We start from the raw sequence: 15,702 nt of genomic DNA, 5'->3' as shown, positions 1-15,702 counted from the left end.
CTTTGAGATTCTTTCCATAATGTAATACACATATAATGTTGTCAAATTGAAACACGAAACGCCATGACTGTTTTAGTACATGGTAATTATGATTTTCTGATTGAGAGTAGCTATGTAGAATAACTTCTACGGAAATAAAGAAAGAGTTCATAGTTCTGATTAATTAAATCAGTATCAATCCATATTCAAATGTGAGAAATATCACAATTTTCAATAACTAATTTCATATGATTAATAATTTTGAGTTCAAAATTAGGTAATCATATTTTCATTTCAAATTAATATGCCCTACATAATCATTGGGCTGCATATAGATTTTTGCCATTTAGATTAATAATCATCTATTAATTTTGCATTTTGTACTTCTTCTCATTTCAATGTTATTTAACAGTGTATATTAAGAAGAACACCATTTTTAATATTGCTATGCTGATCTTCACAGTATAATATTGCTTTCGTCTGTTTTGTACCATTGTGTGTGGTGTCTTTTACCACTGAGTCTGTGTGACTGATGTATTTTGTCAAATTCAGTTCAAAAATTGATCTTGCATTGACTCACTTTGGATGTGCAAATGGCTTTTTTCCAGTAGAAGTTTGTGTAATATTGTGTTGGTAAGATGTCAATAATCAGTTGAGACTGTCATAGAATAATTGTAAACATCTATTTGTAACTTTTGCTACTTAGTGGCATGGGAAGCCCTTTTGTGAATCTTCTGTTTACTGTGTGCTATTAAAACACATTAAATTCAGTATCTTCCTTTTTGTACATTTTAGGTGAAATTATATATAACTACACTGACAAAGATGGATTTTGCATCTTTGCAAAATGCAATGACACTTGTAGTATTGAAAAACATATATGGCCTTGTGGAACCACAAAACCTTCTCCTACAAGCACACCTATGAGTAGTACCAGCTCTCCAACTGAACCTATCACAAAAATAGAAGCTTGTCCAGATTTTGATCCTCCAAGACAGGCAAGTATATGTTATTTGATAGCACCGTACTTTATGGCAAGAAGACAATGTCAATTTTATAATGTATTGAGCAATCATTATACCTGCATATGATTCAGTCACCAGATTAGTATATTTGATCTCATAGGAGCAGGAGCAGGCCATTTGGCCCTTTCAGCCTGTTTGCAATTTTAGATCTTGGCAGATAATTTACTTTAATACCATTTTCCCAAAAGATCCCCATAATCCTTGATGTCATTCATAGCACAATAAAATTATTATGTTAATTATAATCAGGAGTAAAATGTGTGAAATCAAATCAGTGATATCACATAACAGTTCCTCCGACCTAAGGAGTCAAATGTTCCAACTCTAGATGAAAATAACATTCAATGTCAAGTTATTCAAGGATCTGAATTAATTACTAAATGCAGCACTATGCAGTGGTGAACTCTCAATAAAGACCAGCACAATACATTGCATATTGAAGAAGGAAACATAGCTGTAGATGGCCATTCAGATTATTCACCCAAACTACTTAAGATAGAAAAGTGATAGTTGAAAATTACCAGAAACTATATAAATAAAGCTGGAATGGAAACAGCACAGTTCATTAGTGTCTACAGTCAGGTCCAACTGGAAACAGCAATGATGAATATTAACAATAAATTATTCAGGAAAGGATAAAAATACTAATAATAGATGTTTAAATAGAATATGATAAATAGTATGTACCATGCCCGAATGTGTGTCTAAACTATTTGTCTATTTATTACAGCATAATGAGACATGGTTACTCTGTGAATGTTTAATGGCAACATGTATAGAAAAGAATATCATTTCCATACAACCTGTGGTCTGTCCAACTGTTGAACCTCTTGAATGTGCCAATGGCCATGAACCTGTCAAAGTGTACGATGAAAATGGTTGTTGTTACCATTATGAGTGTGACTGTAAGTACAAAATTGAAAGAAAATGACAATTTCTTAATCAAAACTATTAACCTGGTTGATTGCCCTTCTCATCTCTTCTTGTCAATCATCCATTCTTGTTCCAATTCCGCATTGTTTAAATCTCTCACCACCACTTGATCTTAGGCCGCCTTCTTCTCATCTACCTGCCATGCCCATCTTCATCACTTTCTTTACCATAGTTACAATCTCACTTGTTCTCTCTCTCTATGCAACGGATCATCATGCCATTTCAATTTCTCATGAGCTATTTCCTTAAATGCTTCCACTATTTTCACTAACCCCTGATGTAATGGCTCTAGAGTTTATCCTTTTTCATCACTCCAGATGTCGATAGCATATTTGCGGTAGGTGTAGTGGTTGTTGTTCTTGGCCTATCTCACCGCATACCATTCTCAGAAGAATCACCACTCACCATAGATCACAGAATTGACTATCATCCATAGTGCAGGTGCTGTCTTCAACAACAATTGTGCACCCAGACAAGCACTGTCAATCATGTTATCCTACACAGCTCCTCATATTTTCTGCAGTCATTGCAAACAGGGAGAATCAGTGTTCCACTTTGCTGACAGGATCCTGAACACAGTGTCCTTGCTGTAGTATTACACTGATCATTAACAGTTCAGCCCAAGGTACAGGATCAAAGTGAAAAGTGTCCTGTAAGTGGATCAGACATGTGCCATAAGGGATCTTGGAGGCTGACAAATACAGAATGTTAATATCCATGGATGTAGGTTATGTGTGGCTAGTGCCCATGCAGTGTGCTCTATTATGTAGGTGTGCTTTGTCCAAAATTGAATTCATTTGGAACAAACAAGGAACTCAACACAACAAACATTCTGTCTGGTTTTCCTGTTGGGTTTCCTTGATGTTGAGCTAATTGATTGAGTTTGGTAAGATTGCAAACACAATATTAATGAGGCAAATTGTGTTGTCAACAGGGATTTTAACAAGCATTAATCAATGTTAATTGGCAATTCACTCCTGATTGACAAAAATCTAGTCATGTCACTTGTGTAAAGTGTAAAATATGGGGCGCGATAATCTTGATTAATTAAAGATGCTTGCCTAATTTTGTCACACATCTTACCATAGCCATGTCATTCAGATCCCTATGAGATTCTGCCTATAATCTCTCTCAACATTCCAGCTAGAAACTGCTTGCAAGTAGAATATGAGGATAATGCAAAAAGTGAGAGAAAGAATAGCGATCATCTATTCATAGATTGAATAACTATTATATTCAGTTGTTATTTTGATCAGTGTTTTGTTTTTCATATTTCACCTTAACATTAATAAATGAAATGCTAATGTCCACTTTTTACTGGGGTTTCATTCAGTAGGATTTTTTAACATCAATATCAGAATTGTGGCAATGAAGTAGCTGAATAACCATTTTAAAAAAGAAGATAATGAAAAGGACCATTCATAAAGTAACATCCCAAAGAGCTTGCAGTTAATATATCATTCTTCAAGTATAATTAAGCAAATATGATTTTAAAAAATCAGATTTCTCACAATCAACAATGTGTTGATGACCATATATTTTGGCAGGTGATGTTGGTTGGGAGCTAATATATAGTTGGATACCATTTCTCATCTTCGGAATGTGCCAAGGGTTTATTCAGTGTCAGTTAAGAGGGTATTACTATTTTGATGGCAAAAGTAGCTTTGGAGAAAGCAAAACTACTGAAAATGAATTATTGTCACGTATCTTGTTGGAGGGAATCCTGAGGGACAAGATTTACATGTATTTGGAAAGGCAAGGACTGATCAGGGATAGTCATCATGGCTTTGTGCATGGGAAATTATGTCTCATGAACTTGATTGATGTTTTTTGAAGAAGAAGCAAAGAGGATTGATGAGGGCAGAGCAGTACATGTGATCTATATGGACTTCAGTAAGGTGTTTGACAAGGTTCCTCATGGGAGACTGATTAGCAAGGTTAGAACTTATGGAATACAGGGAGTACTAGCCATTTGGATACAGAACTGGCTCAAAGGTAGAAGACAGAGGGTGGTGGTGAAGGGTTGTTTCTCAGACTGAATGCCTGTGACCAATGCAGTGCCACAAGGATCGGTGCTGGGTCCACCACTTTTTATCATTTCTATAAATGGTTTGGTTGTGAACTTAGGAGGTATAGTTAGTAGGTGTGCTGATAACACCAAAATTGGAGGTGTAGTGGACAGCAAAGAAGGTTACCTCAGATTACAATGGGATCTTGATCAGATGAGCCAATGGACTGAGGATTAGGTAAATGCAAGGTGTTGAATTTTTGCAAAGTAAATCTTAGCAGGACTTATACACTTAATGGTTAGGTCCTAGAGAGTGTTGCTGAACAAACAGACCTTGGAGTGCAGGTTCATAGCTCCTTGAAAATAGAGTCGCAGGTAGATAGGATAGTGAAGAAGGTGTTTGGTGTGCTTTCCTTTATTGGTCAAAGTATTGTGTATAGGAGTTGGGAGGTCATGTTGCGGTTGTACAGGACATCGGTTTGTCCACTTTTGGAATATTGTGTGCAATTCTGGTCTCCTTCCTATTGGAAACTGAAAGGGTCCAGGAAAGATTTATAAGGATGTTGCCAGGGTTGGAGGATTTGAGCTACAGGGAGAGGTTGAATAGGCTGGCGCTGTTTTCCCTGGAGCATCGGAGGCTGAGGGGTGACCTTATAGAGGTTTATAAATGAGGGGCATGGATAGGGTAAATAGACAAAGTCTTTTCCCTGAGATGGGGAAGTCCAGAACTTGAGGACATCTGTTTAGGGTGAGAGGGGAAAGATATAAAAGAGACCTAAGGAGCAACTTTTTCACGCAGAGGGTGGTACATGTATGGAATGAGCTGCCAGACAAAGTGGGCGGAGGCTGGTACAATTGCAACATTTAAAAGGCAACTGGATGGGTATATGAATAGGAAGGGTTTGGAGGGTTATGATCTGGGTGCTGGCAAGTGGGACTACAGTAGGTTGGGATATCTGTTCGGCATGGACAAGTTGGACCGAAGGGTATATCCTTATGACTCTATGACTCTATCTAGTTCTAGGCTTAGCTACACTTCAGCATTTAAGCAATGACTGTGGTGACAAATGTATTAGTGCTACTGCTACACCTAATCATTTACTGTATTTTATTTCATTGTGGAGGAATGTCTTTAATTGTTATGTGTAACTGTTTAGCTGCTACTTTGATGAAGTAAAAGAGAAAACATGGTAGAATATGTGAAATGGAATATATCACAAGTTCATTTTACAAGTTATTTTGACTTCCTTAGGAAAAATAATTTCTATATTATTGCTGACATTAAACCGATGACTTTAAAATTTAATATCCATGTAGGCTACTGCAATGGATGGGGAGGATCACATTTTGTTACATTTGATGGTCAATACTACACCTATGATGGCAATTGTACCTATGTCCTTGTGGAAGAAACAACCCCATCATCTACCAGTTTTGGTATTTACATTGACAACTATCACTGTGACATTCAAAATAGTCTCTCTTGCCCACATGCTATTATGGTGAAATTTGAAAACCTGGACATTCAGATCACAAATATTGATCCAACTGGAATTCAGCACCAGGTAACTATATGTATTTTTATCCTTGGAAGCACTTTACCATGCATTGATTGCAATCATTTAAGTGGCTAACATAAAAGGGACCTTAAGCTTTTATTTATACATCAGTATAAAAGGGAAGGGAAGCAAAGGTGAATTCCAATTAGGGACCAAAAGGTAAACCTTCTCACAAAGGCAAAGACTGTGACTGAGATAATACATGTCATTACTCGTGTCTCAACCAAACCCTGAGTGAGATTCCCCAGTTTGTTACAGTTCCAAATAGGAAACCCAAATTGTTAAGGTCCCATGTGAGGAGGGATTAAGCTCAGGTAGATATTTTTTGAACAACAAAGGAATTAAAGGATATGGTGAGAGTGTGGGTAAGTGGATTTGAGTCCACAAAAAGATCAGCCATGATCTTATTGAGTGGCAGAGCAGGATTGGTGGGCCAGATGGTCTACTCCTACTCTTACTCCTTATGTTTTTATGAACCTTCATTATTCACCCATTGTCATGATTGGTTGAAACAAGGTTTATTTAAAAGGAATCCATTTCCTTGTGGATACTATTTCCCAAGTCCAAATAAATTGAAGTTTTAAAAAGAATTGATTTAACTAGGTTGTTTTGAATTAACAATGCATGAATTTATTCAGTATGAAAAGTGAGAAGAATTGATAATGCAACAAACGTACATGTGAATAAGAAATTAGGTGAGTCCAAAAGGATAAATAAAACATGGAACATAGAACAGCACAGTACAGGCCCTTTGGCCCTCGATGTTGTTCTGATCTTTTATCCTACTCTAAGATCAAGCTAACATACATTCCCTTCATTTTACTATCATCCATGTGCCTTTCCAAGAGTTCCTTAAATGTCCCTAATGTACCACTGCTGGCAGTGTATTCCATGCACCCACCACCTCTGTGTTAAGAATCTACCTCTGACATTTCCCCTAAAACTACCGCCAATCACTTTAAAATTATGCCCCCGTCATGATAACCATTTCTGCCCTGGGAAATAAGTCTTGACTATCCACTCTGCCTGTGCCTCTCATCATCTTGTATATCTCTATCAAGTCACCTCTTATCCTTCTTCTCATGAGAAAAGACCCAGCTCCCTCAATCTTTCTTCATAAGACATGCCCAGTTCAGGGAGCATCCTAGTAAATCTCCTCTGCACCCTCTCTAAAGCCTCCGCATCCTTCCTACAATGAGCAAACAGAACTGAACACAACATGTTAACCATAGTCTAACCAGAGCTGCAGCATAAACTCAGGGCTCTTAAATTCAATTCCCTGCTAATGAAAGCCAACATACCATACACGTTCTAAGCCTCTACCAACTTGGGTGGCAACTTTGAGGGATCTATGAATGTGGAATCCAAGATCCCTCTGTTCCTCCACACTGGCAAGAATCCTGCCTTTAACCCTGTAATCTGCATTCAAGTTCAACCTTCCAAAATGAATCACTTCATGCTTTTCCAAGGTAGATCTCATCTATTGCTTCTCAACCAAGCTCTGCAAGCTGGCAATGTCCCATTGGAACCTACAAACAGCTCTCCACAACTCCACCAACCTTTGTGTAATCAGCAAACTTACTAACCCACCCATCCACCTTTGTTTCCAGCAAAAGTGAGGATTGCAGATGCTGGAAACCAGAGTTTAGATCAGAGTGGTGTTAGAAAAGCACAGCAGGTCAGGCAGCATCCAAGGAGCAGGAAAATTGACGTTTCAAACAAAAGCCCTTCATCAGGAATGGAGGCAGGGAGCCTCCAGGGTGGAGAGATACATTGGGGGGGTGGAGCTGGGGAGAAGGTAGCAAGGAGTACAATTGGTGTAAGGGGGTGGGGATGGAGGTGATAGGTCAGAGGGGAGGGTGGAGCGAATAGCTGGGAAGGGAGATTGGCAGGTAGGACAGGTCATGAGAACAGTGCTGAGCTGGAAGGCAGAGGAAATGGGAATATGGGATGGCATTTTTGCAGGCGGTAGGGTGGGAAGAGGTGTAATCCAGGGAGCTGTGGGAATCGATGGGTTTGTAAAAAATGTCAGTATCAAGTCGGTCATCATTAATGGAGATGGAGAGGTCCAGGCCACCCATCCACCTTCTCATCCAAGTCATTTATAAAAATCACAAAGAGCAGAGGTCTCAGAACATATCCCTGTGGAACACCATTGATCACCATGTCCAGGCTGAATACTTTCCATCTATTACCACCCTCTATCTTCTATGGACCAGCCAATTCTGTATCCAGACAGCCAAATTTCCCTGTATTCCATACCTCCTTACTATCTGAATGAGCCTACCATGGGGAACCTTATCAAATGCCTTACTAAATCCATACATACCACATTCACTGCTCTACCTTCATCAATGTGTTTTGTCACATCCTCAAAGAAACCAGAAGGCTTGTGAGGCATGACCTGTTTCTCACAAAACCATGTTGACTATCTCTAATCAAACTATGCTTTTCCAAATAATCATAAATCCTGTCTCTCAAAATCCTCTCCAATAATTTGCCTACCACTGACATAAGACTGACTGGTTTGTAATTCTCAGGGTTATTCCTATTCCCTTTCTTGAACAAGGGAATATCACTTGCCACCCTCCAATCATCTGGTACTACTCCAGTGGACAGTGAGGATGCAAAGATCATCACCAAAGGCTCAGCAATCTCTTCCCTTGCTTCCTGAAGAAACCTTGGGTATATCCCATCTGGCCCAGGAGACTTCACCATCCTCATGTTTTTCAAAATTCCCAGCACATCCTTATTCTCAGCATCAATCTGTTTGACCAAATCAGACTGTTTTACATTGTCCTCACAAATGACAAGGTCTCTCTCACTAGTGAATACTGAAGCAAAGTATTCATTAAGGACCTTCCCTATCTCCACCGACTCCAGGTGCAGGTTCCCTCCATTATCCCTGATCGGCCCTACACTCACTTTGGCCAGTCTTTTTCTCCTCACATAAGTGTAGAACGCCTTGGGATTTTCTTTAATCCTACTCGCCAAGGGTTTTTCATGCCCCCTTCTCACTCTCCTAAGTCCATTCTTCAGTTCTTTCCTAGCTACCTTGTAACCCTCCAGAGCCCTGTCTCATCCTTATTTCCTCAACTTTAAATGAGCTTCCTTCTTCCTCTTGATTAGATGTTCCATATTTCTTGCCATCCAAGGTTCCTTCACCCTATCATCCCTTCCTTCCCTCAGTGGGACAAACCTAACTAGCACTTGCATCAAGTGCCCCACAAACAACCTCCACATTTCTGTTGTGCATTTCCCTGAAAATATCTGTTCCCAATTTATGCTCCACAGTTCCTGCCTGAAAGCATTGTAATTCCCCCTCCCCCAATTAAATACTTTCCTATATCACCTGCTCCTATCCATTTCCATGACTATAGTAAAGGTCGGGGAGTTGTGATCACTATCACTGAAATGTTCTCCCACCAAGAGATCTGACATCTGACCTGGGTCACTGCCGAGTACCAAATCCAATATGGCCTCCTATCTAGTCGGTCGATCGACATGTTGAGTAAATAATCCTTCCTGAACCCACCTGACAAAAATCTGCTCCAATCAAACAATTTAATAATGCTTAATAACAATGGGAAGGGTTTAGAGAGAAATGGATCAAAATCAGGCAATTGGAGCTAACTGAGTGGGCATCATGGTCACATGGATCAGTTTGGGCCAAAGGGCCTGTTTCCATGTTACATGACTCTATGACTCTAACCTGATTTGTAGGGTGGCTGCCTCACAGTGCCGGGGACCTGGGTTCAATTCCACCTTCAAACGCCTGTCTTTGTGGAGTTTGCACATTCTCCCTCTGTCTGTGTGGGTTTCCGCTGGGTGCTCTCGCTTCTTTCCACAGTTCAAAGATATGCATGTCAGGTGGATTGGCCATGCTAAATTGTCCATAGTGTTCAGGATGTGCATGCTAAGTGGGTTAGCTATGGGAAATGCAGGGTTACAGGGATGGGTAAAGGAGATGAGTCTGGATGGGATACTCTTTGGAGGGTTGGCGTGGACCCATTGGACCGAATGGCCCATTTCCACATTATAGGAACTCTATGATATTGTAATGTAAACTGTCAACAAGCATTTGATAAAGCAACACATAATAGACTTGTCAGCAAAATTAAAGCCCAATTACTACAGCGTAAGTGCATAATTAGCTAAAGGACAGAAAGTAAAAAAATTATGGAGAAGTGTTGTTTTTTAGATTGTGGAAAACTTGAGAATAGTCCTTGGGATGAAAGATATGAGTTATGCAGACAGACATGGAAAATCGGAGTAGTTCTTAGAGCAGAGAGATTATGGGGAGATTTGATGCTATTCAAAGTCCTGAAGGATTTTGCTGCAGTAAACAAGGATAAATTGTTTCCGTTGCAGAAGGGTCAATAATGAGAGGATACAGATTTATAGTAAAAGATAAAAGAACCAAAGGTGGCATAAAGAAAACAAATTTTTGAGTTCTTACAAACTTACACTGCTTTAAAGGGCAGTAGATGGATTTAGTAATACTACTTTTTGAGTAATTCCATATATACTTGAAGGGAAAAAGTTTGGGGGAAATATTAGTCTGTGGAAAAAGTTTGGGGGAAAATGATTAATTGGTTTCCTCTGCTAAAGAGTCAGTCTGGATTTGAGATGTTCTTCTTTGGCACTGTATCATTCTATGATTCTACATAAAACCACTTCTGACATTCAGAAAAATTGTAACAGTTCATCTTAATTTTCAGGTAACTGTTAATGACAGCATTGTGTCACTACCCTATTCAAGAGATGGTGTGAAAATCTCCAGCTCAGGCCTTAATGTGATGCTTGAAATTCCCAAACTAAAGGGATTTGTTACGTTCAATGGTTTAGCTTTTGCAATCAAACTTCCAAGTGAAATATTTGAAAATAATACGCAAGGGCAGTGTGGTAAGCATTTATATTATCTATAAACTCTTTGAAATAAGACATTTAGGAAGTATGAGTTTTGATTTGTGCACATTAAAGACAATATTATTACAAACATTACAAATACATAAGGCCCTAAGAGAAAATCTATGTATTCTGTAGTAATAGATATTTCAATTTCATTTGTACCTTATATTAAACTGCACTTGAAATAATGTAAGTATCTACGGAATGAATTAAGAACAATGTGGGAGCCAACTCGGCTCATTTCCTTGTCTTGTAAGCTCTGCCAGCTGATTTATTTTCAAGAGTGTTCAAGCGTAAGTGTACATTTTCTCAGTGCTAATAAGGAATACTCTAAGGCAAGCAAATGCTGATAATGTTGCAATACTTGAATATGTGGATGACATATGGTAACTAGGAGGTTAATGTTGCCTACATATTCTAGAGCTTGTTAGAAATACATTCTGTAGACCTCTTTGCAAAAAAAAATACTTGTGGTCTCTTGGGTAAACATCCTTGCAACATTTTTACAAACCCACAAAGGCCAAATCTCAACTGATGACTGATCCATGACACTGCTGAAAACCATCAGTGTAGAGGTTGTACTTAATTATATAATGGTGTAAAGATGTTTCTAGTCATCTTGTTCAGAAATCTTATTGCACATATCTGGAACCAGAAGGACTTGAATTCAGACTTGAACAAGTATCCTGTTGATTTCCTCTTCTATAAACCATGACCATTGCTGTTGACTGTACTGACATACTGTCACCACAGTTAAGGACAGTTAATACAGTATATATAATAAATAGCGTCATGAAGACTTTATTTTGGAGGGAATGAAGGATTGTAAATTTATTTCAAATCCTGTGGAGATACTTGAATTCTTATTTTTTTAAGTTCAGTGAAAACATACATTGAAACTTTTTGTGTTAGCAAGGCATTTATCAGCAATCACATGTTCCATGCTGGGTCTTGTTTCTTTGAACTCACCTCAAAGAAAACGTCTGACTGTTTTTACAAGGAAACAACTCATTCTGTTGGAGATTGGTTGTATTTTATGTAAGGAGAAACCTGCTGGAAAAAAGAAGCTTTCCAGTTGGGCTCTCTTGTTTCATGAAAATAGCCTTTTTTGTGAGCCCTCTAAACAGGTTTCATGACATTTCTTGAAATTCTGCATCCGCAAAGGTCCCTTGCAACAGGTGAATGTGTTCAGTGACATCTATTTTGTGTGCCAGAATTTCAGACTGTCAGCATTCTGAACATCTGAAATCTCATTGCCTCATGCTTTCAAGAATTAAGACCAAAAACACACAAAAACATTAATTGCTGGAGAAACTCAATAGGTCTGGCAGCATCTATGGAGACAGAGAAACAGAGTTTCGAGTCCAGTGACCCTTCTTCAAAACTGATAGCTAGGAATAGGCGGTATTTCTGCTGATGAATGAAGTGGTGTGAGTGAGGATTAGATGGAGACAGAACCAGACAAAGAGAGAGCGAGAGAGAGAGAAAACAAGGTAGCTAGACAGACAGAATACTGATAGTAAGTGAGGGAAGAAAGGAAGCTAGATAGGTGATAGTGGGAGCTACGGGTAGGGGAAATAGGTCAGCTGTATTGAAAGCAACCCATGTCAAGACAGGATTTTGGATGTGAGGGTGGATAATAGACATGGAAGGAGGTGCTCATACTCTAAAATTGTAAAACTTGACATTGAGTCCTGAAGGGTATAAGGCCCGCAAATGGGCACTGCAGCAGGCCTGAGACAGAAATGTTGGTATGGCAACACAGTGGTGTGTTGAAGTGGCAGGCAACTGGAAGCTGAGTCATTTTTAAAACTAAACATTTGTATTCTGCAGTCACCGAGCCTGTAGTTTGTCTCCCGAGTGTATAGAATACAGTGTTGTGAGTAGTGAATACAGTAGACTAGACTGAATTAACAACATGTAAATTGCTACTTCACCTGGAAAATGTGTCTGGGTCTTTGGATAGGGAGGATGAAGAAGGTAAACAGGCAAGTGCTGCACCTTTTGCAAGCGTGTGGGAATGTGGAGAGGTGTGAGAAGTAGAGGAGTGGAATAGGGAGTTCCAGAGGGAACAGTCCCTGCGGAATTCTAACAAGGGAGGGAAGGGGACTATGTGTCTGGTGGTGGCTTCCCACTGGAGGTGGTGCAACTGTGGGGGTCTCTGTGGCTACAGGGACGCTAGTGCTGTTGCGGGAGGGAGGAGTGTATAACCAGAAGAATTGTGAGAAATAGGTCGGCAGCAGCTAATACCCCTGTCATCTATGGGAGCAGGGAATCTTAGTTGAACATAGAATGTAGAATATAGAACATTACAGCGCAGTACAGGCCCTCGATGTTGTGCCGACCTGCAGAACCAATCTGAAGCCTATCTATCCTACACTATTCCAATTTCACCCATATGTTTATCCAATGACCATTTAAATGCCCTTAAAGTTGGCAAGTCTACTACTGTTGCAGGCAGTGTGTTCCATGCCCCTACTACTCTGAGTAAAGAAACAGCCTATGACATCTGTCCTATGTCTATCAACCATCAATTTAAAGTTATGTCCCCTTGGGCTAGCCATCACCATCTGAGGAAAAAGGCTCTCAATGTCTACCATATCTAACCCTCTGATTATCTTGGATGTCTCAATTATGTCACCCTCAATCTTCTCTCTAACGAAACAGCCTCATGTCCCTCAGCCTTTCCTCATAAGACTTTGTCTCCATGCCAGGCAACATCCTAGTAAATCTCTCCTGAACCCTTTCCAAAGCTTCCACATCCTTCCTAAAATGCGGTGACCAGAACTGTACGCAATACTCCAAGTACAGCCGCACCAGAGTTTTGTACTGCTGCAGCATGACCTCTTGGCTCCAAAACTCAATTCCTCTACCAATAAAAGCTAACACACCATATGCCGTCTTAACAATCCTATCAACCTGACTGGCAACTTTCAGGGATCTATGTACATGGACATCGAGATCTCTGCTCGTCTACACTGCCAAAGATCTTACCATTAGCCCAGTACTCTACATTCCTGTTGCTCCTTCCGAAGTGAATCACCTCATACTCTTCTATATTAAACTCCATTTGTCACCTCTCAGCCCAGCTCTGCAGCTTATATATATATCCCTCTGTAACCTGTAACATCCTTCAGCATTATCCACAACTTCACCTACTTATTGTCATCTGCAAATTTACTAACGCATCCTACTATGCCCTCAGCGCAGTCGTTTATAAAAATGACAAACAGCAGTCGCCACAAAACAGATCCCCACGGTACACCACTTGTAACTGAATTCCAGAATGAACATTTCCCATCAACTGCCACCCTCTGTCTTCTTTCAGTGAGGCAACTTCTGATCTAAACCACCAAATCACCCTCAATCCCATGCTTCCATATTTTGTGCAATAGCCTACCAGGGAACCTGATTAAATGCTTTCTGAAATCCATATTCACCACATCGAACACTTTACCCTCATCCACCTGTTGGTCTCCTTCTCAAAGAACTCAATAAGATTTGTGAGGCACGACCTATCCTTCACAAAACCGCGTTGACTATCCCTAATCAACTTATTCCTTTCTAGATGATTATAAATCCTATCATTTATAACCTTTTCCAACACTTTATCCACAAACAAAGTAAGGCTCACTGGTGTATAACTATCAGGGTTATCTTTACTCCATTCTTGAACAAGGGAACAACATTTGCTATCCTCCACTCTTCTGGCACTATTCCTGTAGACAATGATGACATAAAGATCAAAGCCAAAGGCTCTACAATCTCCTCCCTGGCTCCCAGAGAATCCTAGGATAAATCCCATCCAACCCAGGGGACTTATCTATTTTCACACTTTCCAGAATTACCAACACCTCCTCCTTGTGAACCTCAATCCCATATAGTCTAGTAGCCTGTATCTCCACATTCTCCTCAACAACATTGTCTTTTTCCAGTGTGAATACTGACAAAAGATATTCATTTAGCGCTTTCCCTATCTCCTCGGACTCCATGCATTACTTCCCACTGCTATCCTTGATTGGCCCTAATCTTTCATTCTTTTATTCCTGATATACCTATAGAAAGCTTTTGGATTTTCTTTGATTCTATCTGCCAATGACTTCTCATGTCCCCTCCTGGCTCTTCTTAGCTCGCTCTTAAGGTCTTTCCTGGCTGACTTGTAACTCTCAAGTGCCTTAACTGAGCCCTCACATCTCATCCTAACCTAAGCCTTCTTCCTCTTGACAAGAGATTCAACTTCTTGACTAAACCACAGCTCCCTCACTCAACAACTTCCTTCCTGTCTGATAGGTACGTAGTTATCAAGGACCTGCAGCAGCTGTTCCTTGAATAAGCTCCACACTTCCATTGTGTCCATCCCTGTGGTTTCCTTCCCCATCTTATGTATCCTAAATCTTGCCTAATCGCATCATAATTGCCTCTTCCCCCAGCAATAACTCTGGCTCTGTGTTGTATACCTATCCCTTTCCATTGCTAAAGTAAACATAACCGAACTGTGGTCATTATCATTAAAGTGCTTAACTACCTCCAAATCTAACACCTGGTCAGGTTCATTCCCCACTACCAAATCCAATGTGGCCTTGCCCCTTTTTGGCTTGTCGACATACTGTGTCAGGAAACAATCCTGCACACATTGGACAAAAACTGACCCATCTAAAGTACTCAAACTATAGTATTTCCAGTCAATATTTGGAAAGTTTAAAGACCCCATAACAACTACCCTGTTACTCTCACTCCCATCCAGAATTATCTTTGCTATCCTTTCCTCTACATCTCTGGAACTATTCAGAGGCCTAGAGAAAACTTCCCAACAGGCTGATCTCTCCTTTCCTGTTTCTAACCTCAGCCCATACTACCTCAGTAGACAAGTCCACAAACTTCCTTTCTGCCACCGGTGAGGTAAAATGGACATTTCTGAGGCCTTCCTGTGGAAGGTGGCATCATCAGAACAGATGGAATAGTTTTTGACCAAAAAAATGTTTTTGTTTGTGTGTGTGTTCTGGATTATTTATAGGGATTCATATTTATACTTTCGTGTTCAAAACTTGGTATGGTTCATGGATCTTTTATTCTGAGTCTAACATAGAGAAAGGTGCCAATTTGGGCGTGACAGTTCATGGAGTAGTGGAAGTTGAGGAAGACAGTCCTCTTATCCCATCCTACTGTAACAATAACAAATATGAGATTTTACATCTCTGTATGGTTTAGCTAGTCACAGTAAATTTGGGCAGACCAATGTTAATACCTAAGACATCAAAATGCAAGTGGGAAAAAATTTAGCAGATGA

General features: G+C 39.8%; 1 protein-coding gene across 1 annotated transcript in view; it reads left to right on the top strand.

Moving 5' to 3' along the window:
• Nucleotides 1-15,702, top strand: part of LOC140493877 (uncharacterized) — a 183,018-nt gene that overhangs the window by 118,795 nt on the left and 48,521 nt on the right. The window contains exons 31-34 of the mRNA XM_072592871.1: nucleotides 775-977; nucleotides 1,735-1,909; nucleotides 5,263-5,510; nucleotides 10,226-10,409. Coding sequence (XP_072448972.1) covers nucleotides 775-977; nucleotides 1,735-1,909; nucleotides 5,263-5,510; nucleotides 10,226-10,409 — 810 coding nt within the window. The remainder of the gene's footprint in view (nucleotides 1-774; nucleotides 978-1,734; nucleotides 1,910-5,262; nucleotides 5,511-10,225; nucleotides 10,410-15,702) is intronic.

The sequence above is a fragment of the Chiloscyllium punctatum genome, chromosome 22 (genome assembly GCF_047496795.1).
Source record: "Chiloscyllium punctatum isolate Juve2018m chromosome 22, sChiPun1.3, whole genome shotgun sequence".
NCBI lineage: Eukaryota > Metazoa > Chordata > Chondrichthyes > Orectolobiformes > Hemiscylliidae > Chiloscyllium > Chiloscyllium punctatum.
Note: the sequence above shows the minus strand (reverse complement) of the source record. Positions and strands in the feature narration are given on the sequence as shown.